The sequence below is a fragment of the Ictidomys tridecemlineatus genome, unplaced genomic scaffold, assembly GCF_052094955.1.
Source record: "Ictidomys tridecemlineatus isolate mIctTri1 unplaced genomic scaffold, mIctTri1.hap1 Scaffold_1437, whole genome shotgun sequence".
Classification (NCBI taxonomy): domain Eukaryota; kingdom Metazoa; phylum Chordata; class Mammalia; order Rodentia; family Sciuridae; genus Ictidomys; species Ictidomys tridecemlineatus.
The window spans coordinates 27,260-42,009 of NW_027521274.1; the positions used below are offsets into that span (position 1 = coordinate 27,260).

At 47.3% G+C, this 14,750-nt stretch overlaps 1 protein-coding gene across 2 annotated transcripts; it reads right to left on the reverse strand.

The window, feature by feature from the left end:
* Nucleotides 1-1,107: 1,107 nt before the first annotated feature.
* On the reverse strand, nt 1,108-7,949 carry LOC144372670 (olfactory receptor 2T11-like). Of its 2 annotated transcripts, XM_078035971.1 has the most exons (4): nt 7,810-7,949; nt 4,468-4,616; nt 4,012-4,173; nt 1,108-3,270 (listed from the first exon to the last, which is right to left on the reverse strand). In XM_078035971.1, exon 4 carries the CDS (start codon nt 3,143-3,145, stop codon nt 2,186-2,188), a length of 960 nt encoding a protein of 319 aa, XP_077892097.1. In that variant the 5' UTR covers nt 3,146-3,270; nt 4,012-4,173; nt 4,468-4,616; nt 7,810-7,949; the 3' UTR covers nt 1,108-2,185. The 2 variants fall into 2 exon arrangements, with proteins under 2 accessions (XP_077892097.1, XP_077892098.1); XM_078035972.1 differs by lacking the exon at nt 4,012-4,173.
* Nucleotides 7,950-14,750: the final 6,801 nt, after the last annotated feature.

Sequence of the window (14,750 nt, forward strand, 5' to 3'; positions counted from 1 at the left end):
TGGCTGTTTTATGATTGTGTAAAATGTCAATATTAACAGAAATTGGAAACCTGCTATTCAAATCCTACCACTTTTCTGCATATCTGAGAGTGGTTCAAAATAAAAGTTAATAAAGTTTAGGGTTGCGTTTCTCTGCCACGAAGAGTGTGTGGTGGTTGGAGACCAGCGGGCTCCAGAGGGCTGATCGTGTGTTGTTTCTTGACCTGGGTCATTTCATGAATGAGGTGCTCACTGAGCAGTAGGTTTGTTTTGGCAGGTCTGCGTGCTGTGTCCCACCACACGAGAACAAGTCATCACAACTCATCACGTGCCTAGTTTGCTCATAAGGCCTGCTGCCACGTCTGCCACTGTGTGGAGTCATTTACCTCCAAAGAATGCAAAATGCATGTTCCTAGGCAAATAGCTCCCTTTGTTGTAGCACCTGGGGTAATTTTTTTTCTTTAAACTTATTTTCTTTACAAGATTAGATGAAGCAGTTTGATTAAGAGAAAATATTTATATCTGTACATTTCTCTTGTATTGATTTTAGGAATATATCTGATAAAAAATAAGAAAGAAAATATTTATGCAAATTTCTATTTGGCAGTAAATAGTACAGAGTTCTCATGTAACTCATTTTCTTTTACTGATGTTTCTGGAGCAATTGCAGAATGGAAACTTGTGCCTGTCACTCAGGGTGGGCATCACGAGGGACCAACTACACATGAGTGCCCTGCCCACATCCCCCAGGACTCACTCATCCAGACCAAGCACTGTGGCGGCATCCAGGACGGGACTGTTGAGGCTTCTGGCCCTCACGCAGTCAGCAGTTATGACCCTTCCCAGTATGCGGCGTGTGTGTGCTGTGACATCAGATGTGGCCTCTGTTGCCTCTGAGCACCTGCTAGTACTCACAGGCTCTCCCATTCCCTGTCAGTGCCGCTCACCCATGGATTGGAGCTGCATATTTTGGTGGTGACTGCACTCAGCACTCCACGGTGATCTCAGAGCTCCCACCAGGGAAAGCACGGTTAAACTGTGAGGCGACTTCGCTTCCGTGTCATTTGTGGATTGGGAGGCTTCCCTTGCTAACGCAAAGGTAGTCACAGAAAAGCAGCAGACATGTGGTGACTGTTTAGAAGTTTTTATTTTGTCCATCTCCAGTAGCTAGGAGGCCCTGTGCCCGGTGGGAGGTTGCTGTGAACTCCACTGTGGGTGTTTTTCCCCAGAGACAAGAACAGATGACTTCTTTACATTCCTTCAGTACGAGGAATCAGTTGTTTTTGATATTTTGCCAAAAGGACCCAATGAGTGAAACATCCTGGTTGCAGAGTACCGGGCCAGAGGCCTGACCCTGGAGGTCCAAAAATCAGTTGCCCAATCACCCAAAAATCCAAATGGGAAAGGCCATGGTGACCAAGCATGGCCATAGTGCAGCCACATGGGGAGGACGAGGGGACACAGGACCTCAGCCCTGTCCTCCAGGCTGACTGTGACTTTGAGATCTGATAAAGGGAAAGGAGGGCAAGATCAGGGTTTGCACAGCTGGAGGGTTCGGTGTAGGGACTGAACCCAGGGGTGCCACACCACTGAGTCACACCCCCCAGACCTCTTCTTGTTTTATTTTGAGTCAGAGTCTTGCTAAGTTGCTCAGTCTGGACTTGAGCTTGAGACCTGGCTTCTCCTCCTGAGTCACGGGGGTTACAGGTGTGGCCATCCTACCCTACAGCTGGAGGCTTTTCACAGCTGCCAAAGCAGGTGGTCTTAGTCAGGTACGATCTGTCCATGGTTACCTCAGCACTGGCCAGGAGGGCCCTGCCCCAGATGAGGAAGCTGCTGTTGCCCAAGGGTAGCCTCCACTGTTCACTGACCTGTGGCTCCTGGACTCTAAGGAGTCACAGAGCAAAGATGCAAAACAGGCAGAAGTGCTGAGCTTTGCCTCCTCCACTGACCCCCGCCAGGCCTGTGCAAGCAAAAGGGAAGGAAGGGTTTGAGCCCTCCCCACAGCCAAAATCCAGACCAGGTGAATGCTCTTTTTTTATGAATTTTTTAATTTGTTTTAATTAGTCATACATGATAGTAGAATGCATTTATGCAATTTGATATATTAATTGTAAGTAGACTTTGATGGCTGACAAAGCAGTCTAGGGAAGCCAGGCACATGGAGAGTGACCTCTGGAGGACCTGTCCTTGTGTTACTGAGTCTCTACACCTTATCTGCAACTACTTTCTGAGCAGAGGAGCAGTGGGCAAACACCCTCTCCAATGCCCCCAGGACATCCCTGTTTCTGAGACTGTAGATGAGAGGGTTAAGCATGGGTGTGACAATGGTATAGAAGGCGGACACTGCCTTGTCCTGTTCAGGTGTGTGGAATGACCGGGGCAGCACATACGTGTAGAAGGTAGCCCCGTAGAAAATGCTGACCACAGTCAGGTGGGATGAACACGTGGTGAAGGCCTTTTTGCGGCCCTCAGCAGAGTGCATGCGGTGGATGGTGAGCAAGATGAGCGCATAGGAAGTGGAGATGATAGAGATGGGGATGAGCAGCATGAGGACGCAGCAGAGGTACATCAGCGTCTCATACAAGGACGTGTCAGCACAGGCCAGTTTGAGAACGGCAGGGATCTCACAGAAAAAATGGTTGATCTGGTGGGAGCCACAATAAGGGACATTCATGGTGATGGGCGTGAGCAGAAAGCCATCAAGTGAGCCCCCAAACCAGGCACCAGCAGCCAGCAGAAGACACATCTTGCGGTTCATGAGAACTGGGTACCTAAGGGGGTTGCAGATAGCCACATAACGGTCATAGGCCATGAGGCCCAGCAGGAAGAACTCTGAACCAGCCGTGGTCGAGTACAGGAAGATCTGGATGCCACAGGCCACAAAGGAAATGGTCCTCTCTGTAGAAACCATGTCCACCAGGAGCTTTGGGACAGTGGTACAGATGAAAAGGGTGTCCATGATGGACAGCTGGCTGAGCAGGAAGTACATGGGGGTGTGGAGGCGGGAGTCCACCTGAATTAAGACTGTCATGACCACATTTGCAGTGACAGCCACCACGAAAATGGCAAAGATGACCGTGAAAACAATCCCCGTGGCCTCCGCGCTCACCAGAAGCCCCAGGAGGACAAAGTCGGAGGTAGAAGTTCTGTTTCCTGTTGACATTGCGGTGTCAGCTCCAGGGGATCAGGGATAGCTCAGGACCAGGAGGAAGGGTGGGAAGAGCCAGGTCAGGATAGGGACACCACTCTGCACGGGGGCTGGCGTGGAGGGATTTTCCAGGGCAGGAGCTGGAGAAAAACAAACCAGAAAACTCATCCAAGAGCAGCCGCAGAGGTGACCCTGTTTCTTGTTGGCAAGTGGCCCTCCTGGCACTGCCTGTGGTCACCCTGCTGTGTGCAGAGGATGGCGAGAGTAGAGATCTCTCACCCTGGAGCAGAGACTCACCATGTCTGTTCTGCTCACTCTTTCTGCAATTCCCACAGCCAGAGCAGGACTAAGTGAATGCCACTGGAGAACATGACCAGCTGGCTGATGGACTGACCGGCTGATGGTGAGTGAAATGAACAGCTGAGGACATGAAGGTGGGAACATGCGCAGGGCTTCCGGAATGGAGTGCCCCGGACGTTTGGTTCCTGTGTCTTACTGCAGGCACCTCAGCGGGGCTACCCTTCTCTACTGCACTGACACCCTCACCTCCTAGCACAGCTGTCTGCAAACAGCTTCCGGATCAAATTCTAAAAGGCAGTTCTGATTCTGCCCCTGGGCTGCTGCCCTTTGCTCTGGTCCCACTCAGTGCCTTTGTATTTCTTCACAGTCCTTGGCACCCCCTGATGGACTTCAGGTTTATTTTCCTGTGTTTGACTCTTGGTTCCAGAAAGTGAGCCCCATGCAGGTGAGGATCAGACCCTAGTTTTGAAATTGCTCTAGCCATCTAAAATGAATGACTGGCATGTCGTAAATACGTGTTAAATACATCATCAAATAGATGGCTTTTAAATACATCAGTAGAAGAAATGCAGATGGCTCACCTCTTGTGCTTTTTAGATGGCACACTTCTAGAAGTCCTCAGAAGTCATCAAAAGTTTGATTTAAGAAATGCACTGAAGAGAAAGCCTTTTTCAAAATGCAGTCCTTTGTGTTTATCCTCACTCCAAAATAAAATTAAATAAAGTAGGATCCACCTACATTTTCTAAAAAAATAAAATAAAATAAAACTCGGTTCTGGAAAATAAAAAGAAATCACCAGTTTCTGAGGTGGAGCAATAATAATTAGCTTTTATGTCAGTGAGATTTATATATTCAAATTTGAGACAATTACTTCCTGGGACTTAAAATCAGGTTACTGGGTTAAAGAGCCACTAAGATGTGAGCAAAATCTTTAACAGAAGGGGTCCCTGGGGCTGAAGTGTGGCTTCATGGTAGAACATGTGCCTGGTGGGTTCAGTCCCCTGCACTGAAATCAACCAAGGAGAAGAGTCACTCACCACTTCTCTGCCTTCTGAATCTTCCCTTGCCATGATGGCTCTTCATTCACTTAGATGCCAACCATTGTGAAAAGATGTCTGTGGTCTCAAGTGATTTCATACACCCAGAGCTTATGTTGTAGGTGCTAACAATATGGTTTGAATTCACCCTATGTTAAACAGATAAAAAGACAGTAAATCAGTATACGTGGTGTGTCTTAGCACCAAGCTTTCATCTGCCTCTCATCAGAAAAATGGTGTCTTAAAAATGCCACCAGGTTTATTATTAGTTTGTTACTTTATTGAATTTAATAAAGCTCTAATAGTCTTAACTAGTTAAATAAAATCAATTGCCAGCAGAATAATCCCCTCCAACATACACGCACCCTAAACCCTGGAACCCATCAATGTACTTCCTTATGTGGCAAAACAAAAATAAAAAATCTTGCCAACATTATTAATGTGAAGACTGAGATGAGATTGCTCTGGATTATGTAATCACCCAGGCTTTATAAAGAAGGAGTGGGCAGAGAGTCAAAGGCACCAGGCATGGGAAGCAGACTCGGGTGATCTGCCCCTAGCTTTGAAGCCCTGCAGGACCACCCTCCCAGACTGAGGCGGCCTCTGAGAAACAGGAAACCCAGAGGCCACCTGTTCCCAAATCCTGCATGAGGAAACACAGCCCTCCAGATACTAGGGCGTCCAGCTCTGACCTCCAAATTGAGCCACAGTAAACCGAGTTTGAGGCCACCCAGATACAACAGCCATAGGAAACTAATGAGCTAGTAGATGATTGCCTCCGTTTGTTAAATCAGGTCACTTCCAGTGCACCTGCCCGCACTCACAGTCCCTATGCTTGTGTTCTACAGCCGCTGTTCAGACAGCCACAGGGCCCTTGCTACATTATCGCCATCCTACAGCTGGGGAAACTGAGGCACAGGGCCATGGGCATCATCCTCCCAGGTCTCTGCTTCACACAGACTGTTCCGGAAGACACAGAGCCGTCTCTGCATGAGTTAAGTTTACCACCAGCTAAGAAAAGTTAAAGCAAGCGACAAGGCTGAAATCACACTCAAGGAAAATGTGAATTTCTAATCAAAAGTATTCAATGAGGTAAGAAAACAACAGAATAAAGCTGATTTCTCCCCAGAAATTCACAAGTCTCCCTGGCTCCCAGGCAAGACGCCCTCGTCAAACGCCCGCAGATGTCTGGCTAAGCTCCCTGAGAAGGATTCTGCACAACTCTGTCTCTAACCCTTGCCCGGGCTTCAGCACACAGGGAACCTTAACCGCCCCACAAAGCAAAGAGCACCCACCCTCCGGAGCTCTCCCCAGCCCTTCGCCAGCCTCTCCACCATGCGGGCATGCTGCAAGCTACCCAGTCCCATGGCAAAGGAACCACGTGTCAGCAGGAATGACCCCAAATGGGAAAGAGACCTGTTTTCCTACTTAAACAGCATTTGGAAAACCCTTCAAGGGAAATGGCCACCTGTGTGAGCTGAATCCAGTGTCCTCACATGGTACCTGTCTGGTCCTAGCAGCGCACCACACCGCTCTCTCCAACAGACTTCCTGAATGTGTGGGTGCTCAGAGGTGCAGGCCAGCTCCCCACCCTGGGCATGGATAGCAGTTACAGAGGACTCATTCAGTCTGATGATTCACTGCTGGGCTGACCTCAGTCTCCAGAGTTAGTCTCTAAGCGTCACATCTTGGGGGAGTGAGGGGCGTGGGCCTCCTTTACTGCTGGGTGGTCTCCTCAGCCCTTCTGGGGGAGTCATGGACACAGCCCTGGGCTCTCCCCCAGCACTGTCTGCCACTACTGGCCTGGTGCCACCTCCTCTCCTCTCCGCCATGTGCCCTGTGAGGCCATCAGTGGAGGGTGGCCACAGGCACAAGCTGGCACCTGAGGCTGTTCCTCCCCAGAGCAAGAGCACGAGGAGTTTGCTCAGCAAGATGCTGGGAAGCAGAGGTGCTTGTTCCTCTGCTGCAAAGGCCCAGGTGCAGGGTGAAGAGGCTGCAGTAGAAGTGGGTCCTGCAGTCTGGTCAGCTTGAGCCCCAGTGAGAGCAGGACTGTGTCAACATTAAGGACCAAGGGGGGACATGCAAAGATTGCTGGTAGGAGTGGGCACTGAGTCAGTATAAAAACCTGAAAGACAGTGAGCATAAATTTCACTAGGAAATTTTAATACAGAGATAATCAGGTGAGTGGCAGCTTGTTCTATTATTTCTCTTGGCATTATTTCCAATAAGAAAGCCAGGAGACTGAGCATTGTTGGCTGCACCCACACTGAATCACTTAGGCTTCAGCACATCACGGTGCTCCAAGTGGCCATTGTGACACGAAGGAGGTCTCCACATCCCCATGGTTTGACAGTTTCATTGTGCTTTAAGAGAAAGGGGTGGAGTGTGTGCGTACTTCATATCCACAGCCTCATGGACACAGTCTGACACTCTCCATCTTCAGGCTGAGAGCACTCGGTAGCTTCATGGCACATGTCATAGCTGATTTCTTAGAAATACTCAGTGTGCATTATTTTCAAATGAGAACCATTACTTGCAATCAACCCTGCCTTGGGTCAGAGTGATCTACCTTTTCTCCCTTTGAGGAGATTCTGTAGCTTGCCTGGGAGAAGGGAAAGTCGCTGTCTGCAGAACCCCGTCAGCTGTTCAGAAGCCTAGGCCTTGGCCCGTCTTACCTGTGTTCAGAGAAGCCTCCTGCTTGCACCTCCCCAAAGGCACAGCCTGAGCCACATGGAGCCCGTGTCCCCTACAGCCCCAACCACCTGTCTGCTCCAAGGAGAAGCACCCCCTGGGAGGAATCTGGCCGAAGCCAGCGGTGTCGGTGTCCCTTCACCTGAAGTCACTTAAGAACTAGTGAAGTTGGACAGAAGATAACTACAGTTCTTAGCTTTTAGCTCAGCATACAGTTCTATGTGAATGGCCTGGAAAAATTTTTAAAAATATATTAACTTGAGATTTGTATGTCAGAGTATCATGCCTTCTAAATGAAATGGATTTCACTCATTCATTATCCCAATATTTACTGAAAACATATTTTATGTCAGGAAAAATTCTAGGTGTTTGGGATACAGAACAAAATGAACATCCTATTTTGGTTACATGATAAATAAAATTTAATAAAGTCAAACACCTGAAAGGGCTGATCAAAGAAACAAAAGAAAACAATCTCTGATAATCATAGCTGATGCTGCAGATGTTTACCTATTTATTGTCTTGATACCAACAGCTAGTTAAAACAAACTCTGGGTATTTTCTTAGCCTTTGAATCTCTATAATTTTGAATTAATCTCAAGGATGGGATGTTTGTAGAAGCAAAGTTTCAGGTATGTCCCTATCTCTCACCTGCACCAAGATCCCCACAGGGCATCCTGTTAGCCTCCCGATGGTGGTCAGCTCCTGGGTAGAAGAGCTTAGCTGGCATCCAAGAGGAAATAATATGGCTTTTATCTGCATGTTGCTCCTCAGGGAACTTTGTCCTCAGGTCCTTGTGCAGGTTAACAAGCTGGCAGACACAGCCGTCTGTCAATCATTATAAGGGTTGGTACCAAGACACCTGACCATGGGTTCTGAGGCCCATCCACCTCTTGCTTGAGTGAGGCAATAATTTATTCTGAACACCAGCTTCTGAATCTCTCAGGGGAGGTGACTTTATTTAAATACTTCATAGGAAGCCAGTTTGGTGACGCATACCTATAATTCCAGCCATTCAGCAAGTAGAAGCAGAAGTATCCAAAGTTGGAGCCCAGGCTGGGCAACTTACCAAGACTCTGTCTCAAAAAAAAAAATGAAAAAATAAAATTTAAAAAAGGGGGTTTCTGGGGATCTAGTTCAGTGGTAGAACACCCCTGGGTTCAATCCCCAATACCAATAAAATAAATTTTTAAAATAAACAAATACTTCACAGGCCTTTGTAAAGATTAGAATCAAAATCAGATATCATAATTGAGCTTTTTTTTTTTAGTGGGTAACTGTCTTTATCTCTCCTTCTTCATCTGCCTCAGCTCCTCATGCTGGGAGAGTGCAATCACTAACACTAAAGGTGATATTAAAGGTGTTATACTTTAAAGTGTTTATCCTCAGGTTACATATTATTTTAACAAAGGAGAATCTGGCAACCACAAACTACCTGGCTCAGGAGCTTGGTGACTCCCTCCTAAGGAAGGACCCTCAGTGAGGGGAATGGGCGGCCACCTATATATGAGGAAATGTGAAATTTTTATCAATCGTATCATAGGGAGCCTATTAGCCAGAGGAGGAGGGGCTTTCTTGTAGTCTCAGGTACTTGGAGGCTGAAGCAGGATACCTGAGCCCAGAAGTTCAAGGGCAAATACTTCAATCATTCCTCCATCTCCTGCACAGTGATTCCCTTGCGCCTGCACACACCCGGGTGTGTAGATCAGCCACAGGGCCCGTGGTCCCACTGTGCGCACATCAGTGGACCACGGTGGCCGCTCCCCTTGTGCAGGGCAGCTGACCTAGGCAGGAGGGCACCCTGGGTAGTTGAAGGAAGGCGGCTGGCCCTGCAGCCCTGGGAGACCTAGGGCGCACACTGGCTTTCCATAAGGAGCGGTCCCCTGCGGTTTAAACCAGGGCAGTCGCATGCCTTCCTCCAATACACCTGCAGGCAGTACCTCCCTATCCAAGGGCATGGCGTCTGTCTGGGCCTGGCTCCTGGGAGCGTGGGCAAGCGGTTTGCCTTCCTCCATCTCCGCCCTTATCAAACACATTCACATCTTTCCACAGTGTCAGAATTTAATGAATAACTATAAATTCAAAGGCTACCCCCTTTTGGCAGTAGCAGGTCACTGGATACTCATGGATCACCTGGTAGTCACAAGCTGGGCAATTGTGAGTTCTTTCATTCCAGTCTTAACTACTAATGTCTGGAGCACTCAAGTCACTCATCACACTTCATACAATGATAAACAGAGGTGACAGAAAGGATAAGAGAGGGTTAAGGTGGCCACAGGGGTCCAGGAGGTTGAGCTGAGAGCAAAGGCAGAGGGCAGATACGGATGCAAAGAGTCACCACAGGTGGTCAGGTAGGATTAGGAACTAGCCAAGTACTTGTTCAGGCACAGAGCTGCAAAGCCCAGAGCTTATTTTAGGCCAGAGTTTAGAGGGCAGAGGTTCCACAGGGCCCCTGGAGATGTCAGCTTGGAGTGGGTTGTACGTGGTCACACAGGCAGGAGAAACCATGCTGGGCTGAAGCAGAGATCCAGAGGTCTGTCTTGTGGCAAATGTCCTGGGCAAGGCTCCTGAGGAGCAACCAGGTGACTGGTCAGGGTGCTTCCTTGTCCAGTCTTGGGATGCTCCTCCTTTTACAAGCCTCAAGTGAGGGGCTGCTTCATTTGGTGGTCTGGTGTTTTTGATAAGCTCCTGGCCTGGGTTTCCTGGTGTAAGTCTGACACGCCCATGCATCCCTGTGCTTATGATGAATTCACAAGTGGTGCATGGGTGGTCATTCTTATTAGCATGGTTTCTTTATCAGTTTGTGCCTCATGGCTGTGCCAGGCAGGTGGTGACTGCTTACTTGTACAAATAAGATGTGGAGTCATTCTTAAACTAAAAATAGAATTGCTTATGGCAAACTGCTTTGCAAAATGGAGTAACCCAGGTTTAGGCCTGAAAAGTCCTTGCTGCAATCTTGGCTGGGCACAAGATCACGAGCCGCTCACAGCTTTGTAGATTCAAACAGCAATTCTTTATTCCCGAAATCACACCGGCCTCTACACACGTTCTGGGGAAATCCAAGTTCTGCCCTCCTCAATTCACGTCCCAAATACTTTCTGAATTCCAGGAACTCAATGGGAACTCAGGCAGCAGGATACGCCCTATTCCCAGCAGGAATAACCTTAAACCTTGAACTGCCTTAAACCCAGATTGTCTTAAACTGGGAATGCCCTAAACCCAAATTGTCTTAAACCGGGAACGCCCTAAACACAAGGAGCGGGATATTTCCTAAAACCTGCAGGATACACCCTAAACCTGGATCCACCCTGGTCCTTGAGCAGAGTCACCTTTCTCAAACACAAATGCAATGTCACAGCGAATTTCCAAGGCAAGTCCATTTAACATGGGGTACGCTGGCAAGGAAATTTCGATGCGTCACTCCTACTTGGCAATGGCCCTCAGCAGTCCTGTTCTGTACTTCAGCAGAAACCAGAAGAGGACACAGCCTGTTCTCCACAGTTGGGCACACACCAACACTTCAGGTGACTCACATAGGCTAAGGGGCAGCAAACAGGAAGATGCCCTGCATCTGCTCCAGCAGTGTCTGTCAGAATGCTGGACCTGAATGGCCCACGAGGGCTGGAGAACCAAATGCCTTGAAAATGCAAGACACCCCTAAGCAATATGAAAACCAGCATGGAGGTGCCTCACAAGACTAGGAAGGGTGTCACCACATGACCAAAATATGCCACTTCTCAGTATTTATCCCAGAGAGGATAATTAAAGTTCGCATGCTCTAGTGAGACATGCATACCCACGTTTTAGCAGCACAATTCACAATAATCAAAATATAGAACCTGCCTAGGTGTTTGTCAGTGGCTGTAAGGCTCAAGAAAATTTGCTCTATATACACAGAGGTTCTAGTCAGCCATTGAAAAAGCATGCAGTTGTGCAATTTGCAGAAAAATGGATGGAACTTGAGAGCATTATGTTAAGACAAATAAGCCAAACACAGAAGGTCAAGAGTGGTGTGTTTACTTTCATGTGCAGCAGCTAGAGAGGAAAGAGAAATAGAAAGTGGGGGTAAAGATCTCATGAAAATCAAAAGGCGTTCAGTAGAGGAAAGGGACGAGGCGGAAGGGTGCCAGGAGAGGAAAGTGCTGGGAAGGATACTGGCCTAATTACGTAGCTCCCACTGCCCCATTGTGGGAAGTATAGTGTAATACAAAAAGTATTAAACATATAAAAAGTTTGAACTTGCTCACTTTTCTGAAACTGAACTCTGGGTGTGAAATCAGCTTTCCCATTAAGGAACAGAAATTAACAGTTCCCACCAGACGCCTGTCTATGTGCTGTCCAGCTGCTGATCCTCCTAAAATGTGTGAAATTTTGTTAGCTCTCTTTGACACAGTTGTACTGTCTGTGACTGAAGTTCACCCAGCGTTCATGAGATTAATCCCTGTGATTATAGGCAGTATTAGAACATTTCTGCATATTATATAAACATGTCCCACGTGTTGCTATGGTAGCAGGTGCAAATATCCATGAGAGACACATCTCTGAGTCAAGCAAAGGTTTATTGACAGAGGATATCTTCTGGGCTGCCCTTTGCAAGGCACAACAGTCTGCTAGAACAAACTTCCTAAGTATATATTCATGTATAATGGAGTAATAAAAAATAACCTCTCTGGTTCTGTGATTGTTAATTGTTACTTGGCATCTTTATTGTGGTTTTGATGGTTAGGAACTCTTTGCGGGCAGGCCTAACAAGAAGGTCATGCCTTTGTGAACAGGTGCTGATTTTCAAAATGGAGTTACTTTTCCCTAAGGACCTAACACGTGCATTTATCCATTTCACTCTCCCTGGGTTCTGGGCAGCTTCCATATTTGGTGGGCTATTATTGTACATCCTTTGGTGAACATCATGCACAGGTGTCTATTAGGAATCCACTCAAGGATGGCCATGCTGGGTTCAGGGCACAGATATGTTCAGCTCTCTTCACGGCTACTGCTAGGTAGGAGCTAGCAGTGGGCAGTGAGATGCATGGTAAGGTCACAAAGTGTTCTTTAACTTACCTCAGTGTCCTTCTTTAAACTATCTTAAGATATCAAATGGTGGCAGTTAATCTATAGAAAGCAAACAAAAGCAAGAGAGCTATTCGTAAAACATGGCAAGAGAAAAGGATTAATGGGACTAATTATTGACAGGGTCCACTGAAGTTGATGTGAAGCTAGGAATTATGGCCATAAGTGTCTTCAATTTTCTGGGATTGAAGTTTCCATTAGTAGCGCAGGTACATTAAGATGACTTCTGACCAGCTATTGACCCCAGTGCCCACATTAACATGGGATTGACTTGTAGATGAAACCTCCCTAAAAAGAATGGCCACTATGACAGTTCCAGAGAGAACCAAGTAAGATCCATAACTCCATCACCCAACATGAAGGAAGAGTTGAACACCGGACTGGCAGAGAGTACAGAAGAGGGCCCCCAGCTCTCCTAGTGAACATCAACAGTAGTGAAATTGGGGACAGCGTTGTCTTCTCTATCATTCTCTGATTGGAGACAGCCCACTCTCTCCCTTGAGAGTGCTCTCGGCTCAAGCTTCACTTTTGTTTTACTGTCACCTATAATAAAGTTCTCCTGCATGACTTTTGATGTCTGACTTTAAATTTTCTTTGGTCGGAACATAAAACTGAGATTGGGAGTTTTAGCTCCCTGCTTTCCTGGGACACTACCACACACAAACTGGCTGGGGTACTAAGTTACTCCCCTTTCTTTCCCGTTTGGGTTGCTCTCTTTTCATAGTCTTTACTATAACAACATTTCCTGAGTGCAGGTGCTTTGTTTTGCTCACAGCCATAAAGAATGTGAATAAATGCCTGACTCAGGGAGCTACATCTGCACACATGGTTCTATCATTCAAGGTCCTTTAAAGGCAGCAAGGTGTGTGTCCCCCCAGACACACATACCCCAGAGAAGTCCCTTCCTTGCTTGACACATACTGTACTGCACCTGCCTGCAAATGAGAACTCATAATCATGAAGCTGGGGGGGAAAAGGCAGTCAATATAGATAATAAATAATTGTGTTCAATCAGGAAGGTTGGGGCTAGTTGGAAAGAAAATCAAATATTTCCCTTTCCCCCTCCTCTTTCCAAGACCCTTCCCCCTGCTCCTGCTCCAACCTGTTGCCGAGGTAACCTGTCCCAGGAATAGCTGTTCCTTGCAGGGAATCCTAAGAGTTGGCTCTACCTTAAAGCCTGAATCACTCCACCATTTGGCCCTTCTCTTGCCCATCTGGCTCTCACCATTTGGCTCACCTTGGCCACTGTTCATGGATGCAGGGTGGTGAGAGATAAGGAGGAAGGAAGGCATGAGGCAGAGAAAATTTAAGATGTATAAAGGGGCAGGACATTCCCACTTCTTTGGATACCAGCTATGTTCCCCTTCTCCCTCCAGGGAAAAGTCTGTTTCTGTCCTTGAAATAAACCTTGCTCTCTATACTCCCCTTGGCATTTCTCCAGTAACCAGAGGTATCAATAAGCGCTTCCTTCTCATGCAGTGCTTAGAGGATGATGAACTGACAAGCATGTGAGTCGTTACCTTTCACAGAGAGCCTGACCAGTGTGCTTCTAGCTATGTCCTTGGTTAAGTTCCTATGACGACACTTCCACCTGGACACTGCAAATTGAGCAAAGTCACCCCTTTTCCCCAAGAGTGAACTCCTTGTATAGGCACATGATGCACTTCTCATGGCCTGCCACATGTTTTTCGGGGGGTGCTGAAATGGAACCCAGGGTATGATAGGTGAGCACCCCACCACTGAGCCATTTCCCAGCCCCTGCCACAGGCCTTCTGTCCTCAATTGCAGCATCAGTGGGGCATGGAGAGGAACTTAGCTGACCTCTATCACCTGGGCAGGTTAACTGGTGATCACTTAATGCACTTGAAAGGTGATTTGCCATCTCCCCAGCCCAAGCTTGCATATTTCTCCAATGTTTTGAGAGCCCTCCCGCGGTATGCTCATGTGCCCTCTGGGAAGTGCCTTTTGCATTCATACATCAGCTGTAACTTACCAGATAAATCATTTTCATTCATGTTCTGCAAACAAAAATTAAATGCTGAATTTTTACTGGAAATAATGAGCACCTAGTGATTGTGGTGCAGACAATGACCACTGGAGGAAACTGTCCATTGGTTCTTCTTACCACCTATGAATGAGCCCGGAAGATTCTCAGAAGATGATGTTCCTCTTCTCTTTCAACAGTGAGCTAGACTTACACCCGATTGTCTAGATCTCAAAGAACCATCTTCCCTCCTGTACTCCCTTTATTTATTTAGTACCAGGGATTAAAGCCAAGGCCAGTTAACCACTGAGCTACTCCCTAGCCCTTTTTTTATTTATTTCATTTTGAGACAGGGTCTCACTAAGCTGTTTAGGGGCTCCCTAAGTTGCTGAGACTGGCCTGGAACTTTCCATCCTCCAGCCTCAGCCTTCGTAGTTGCTGGGATTACAGGCAGTGCACTCCTCGCTACTGCCCATGCCATTGACGATTCCGAGTGGTTTAATATCCTCCAGAAGGTAAAACCCAGGGGAAATTTTCCAAC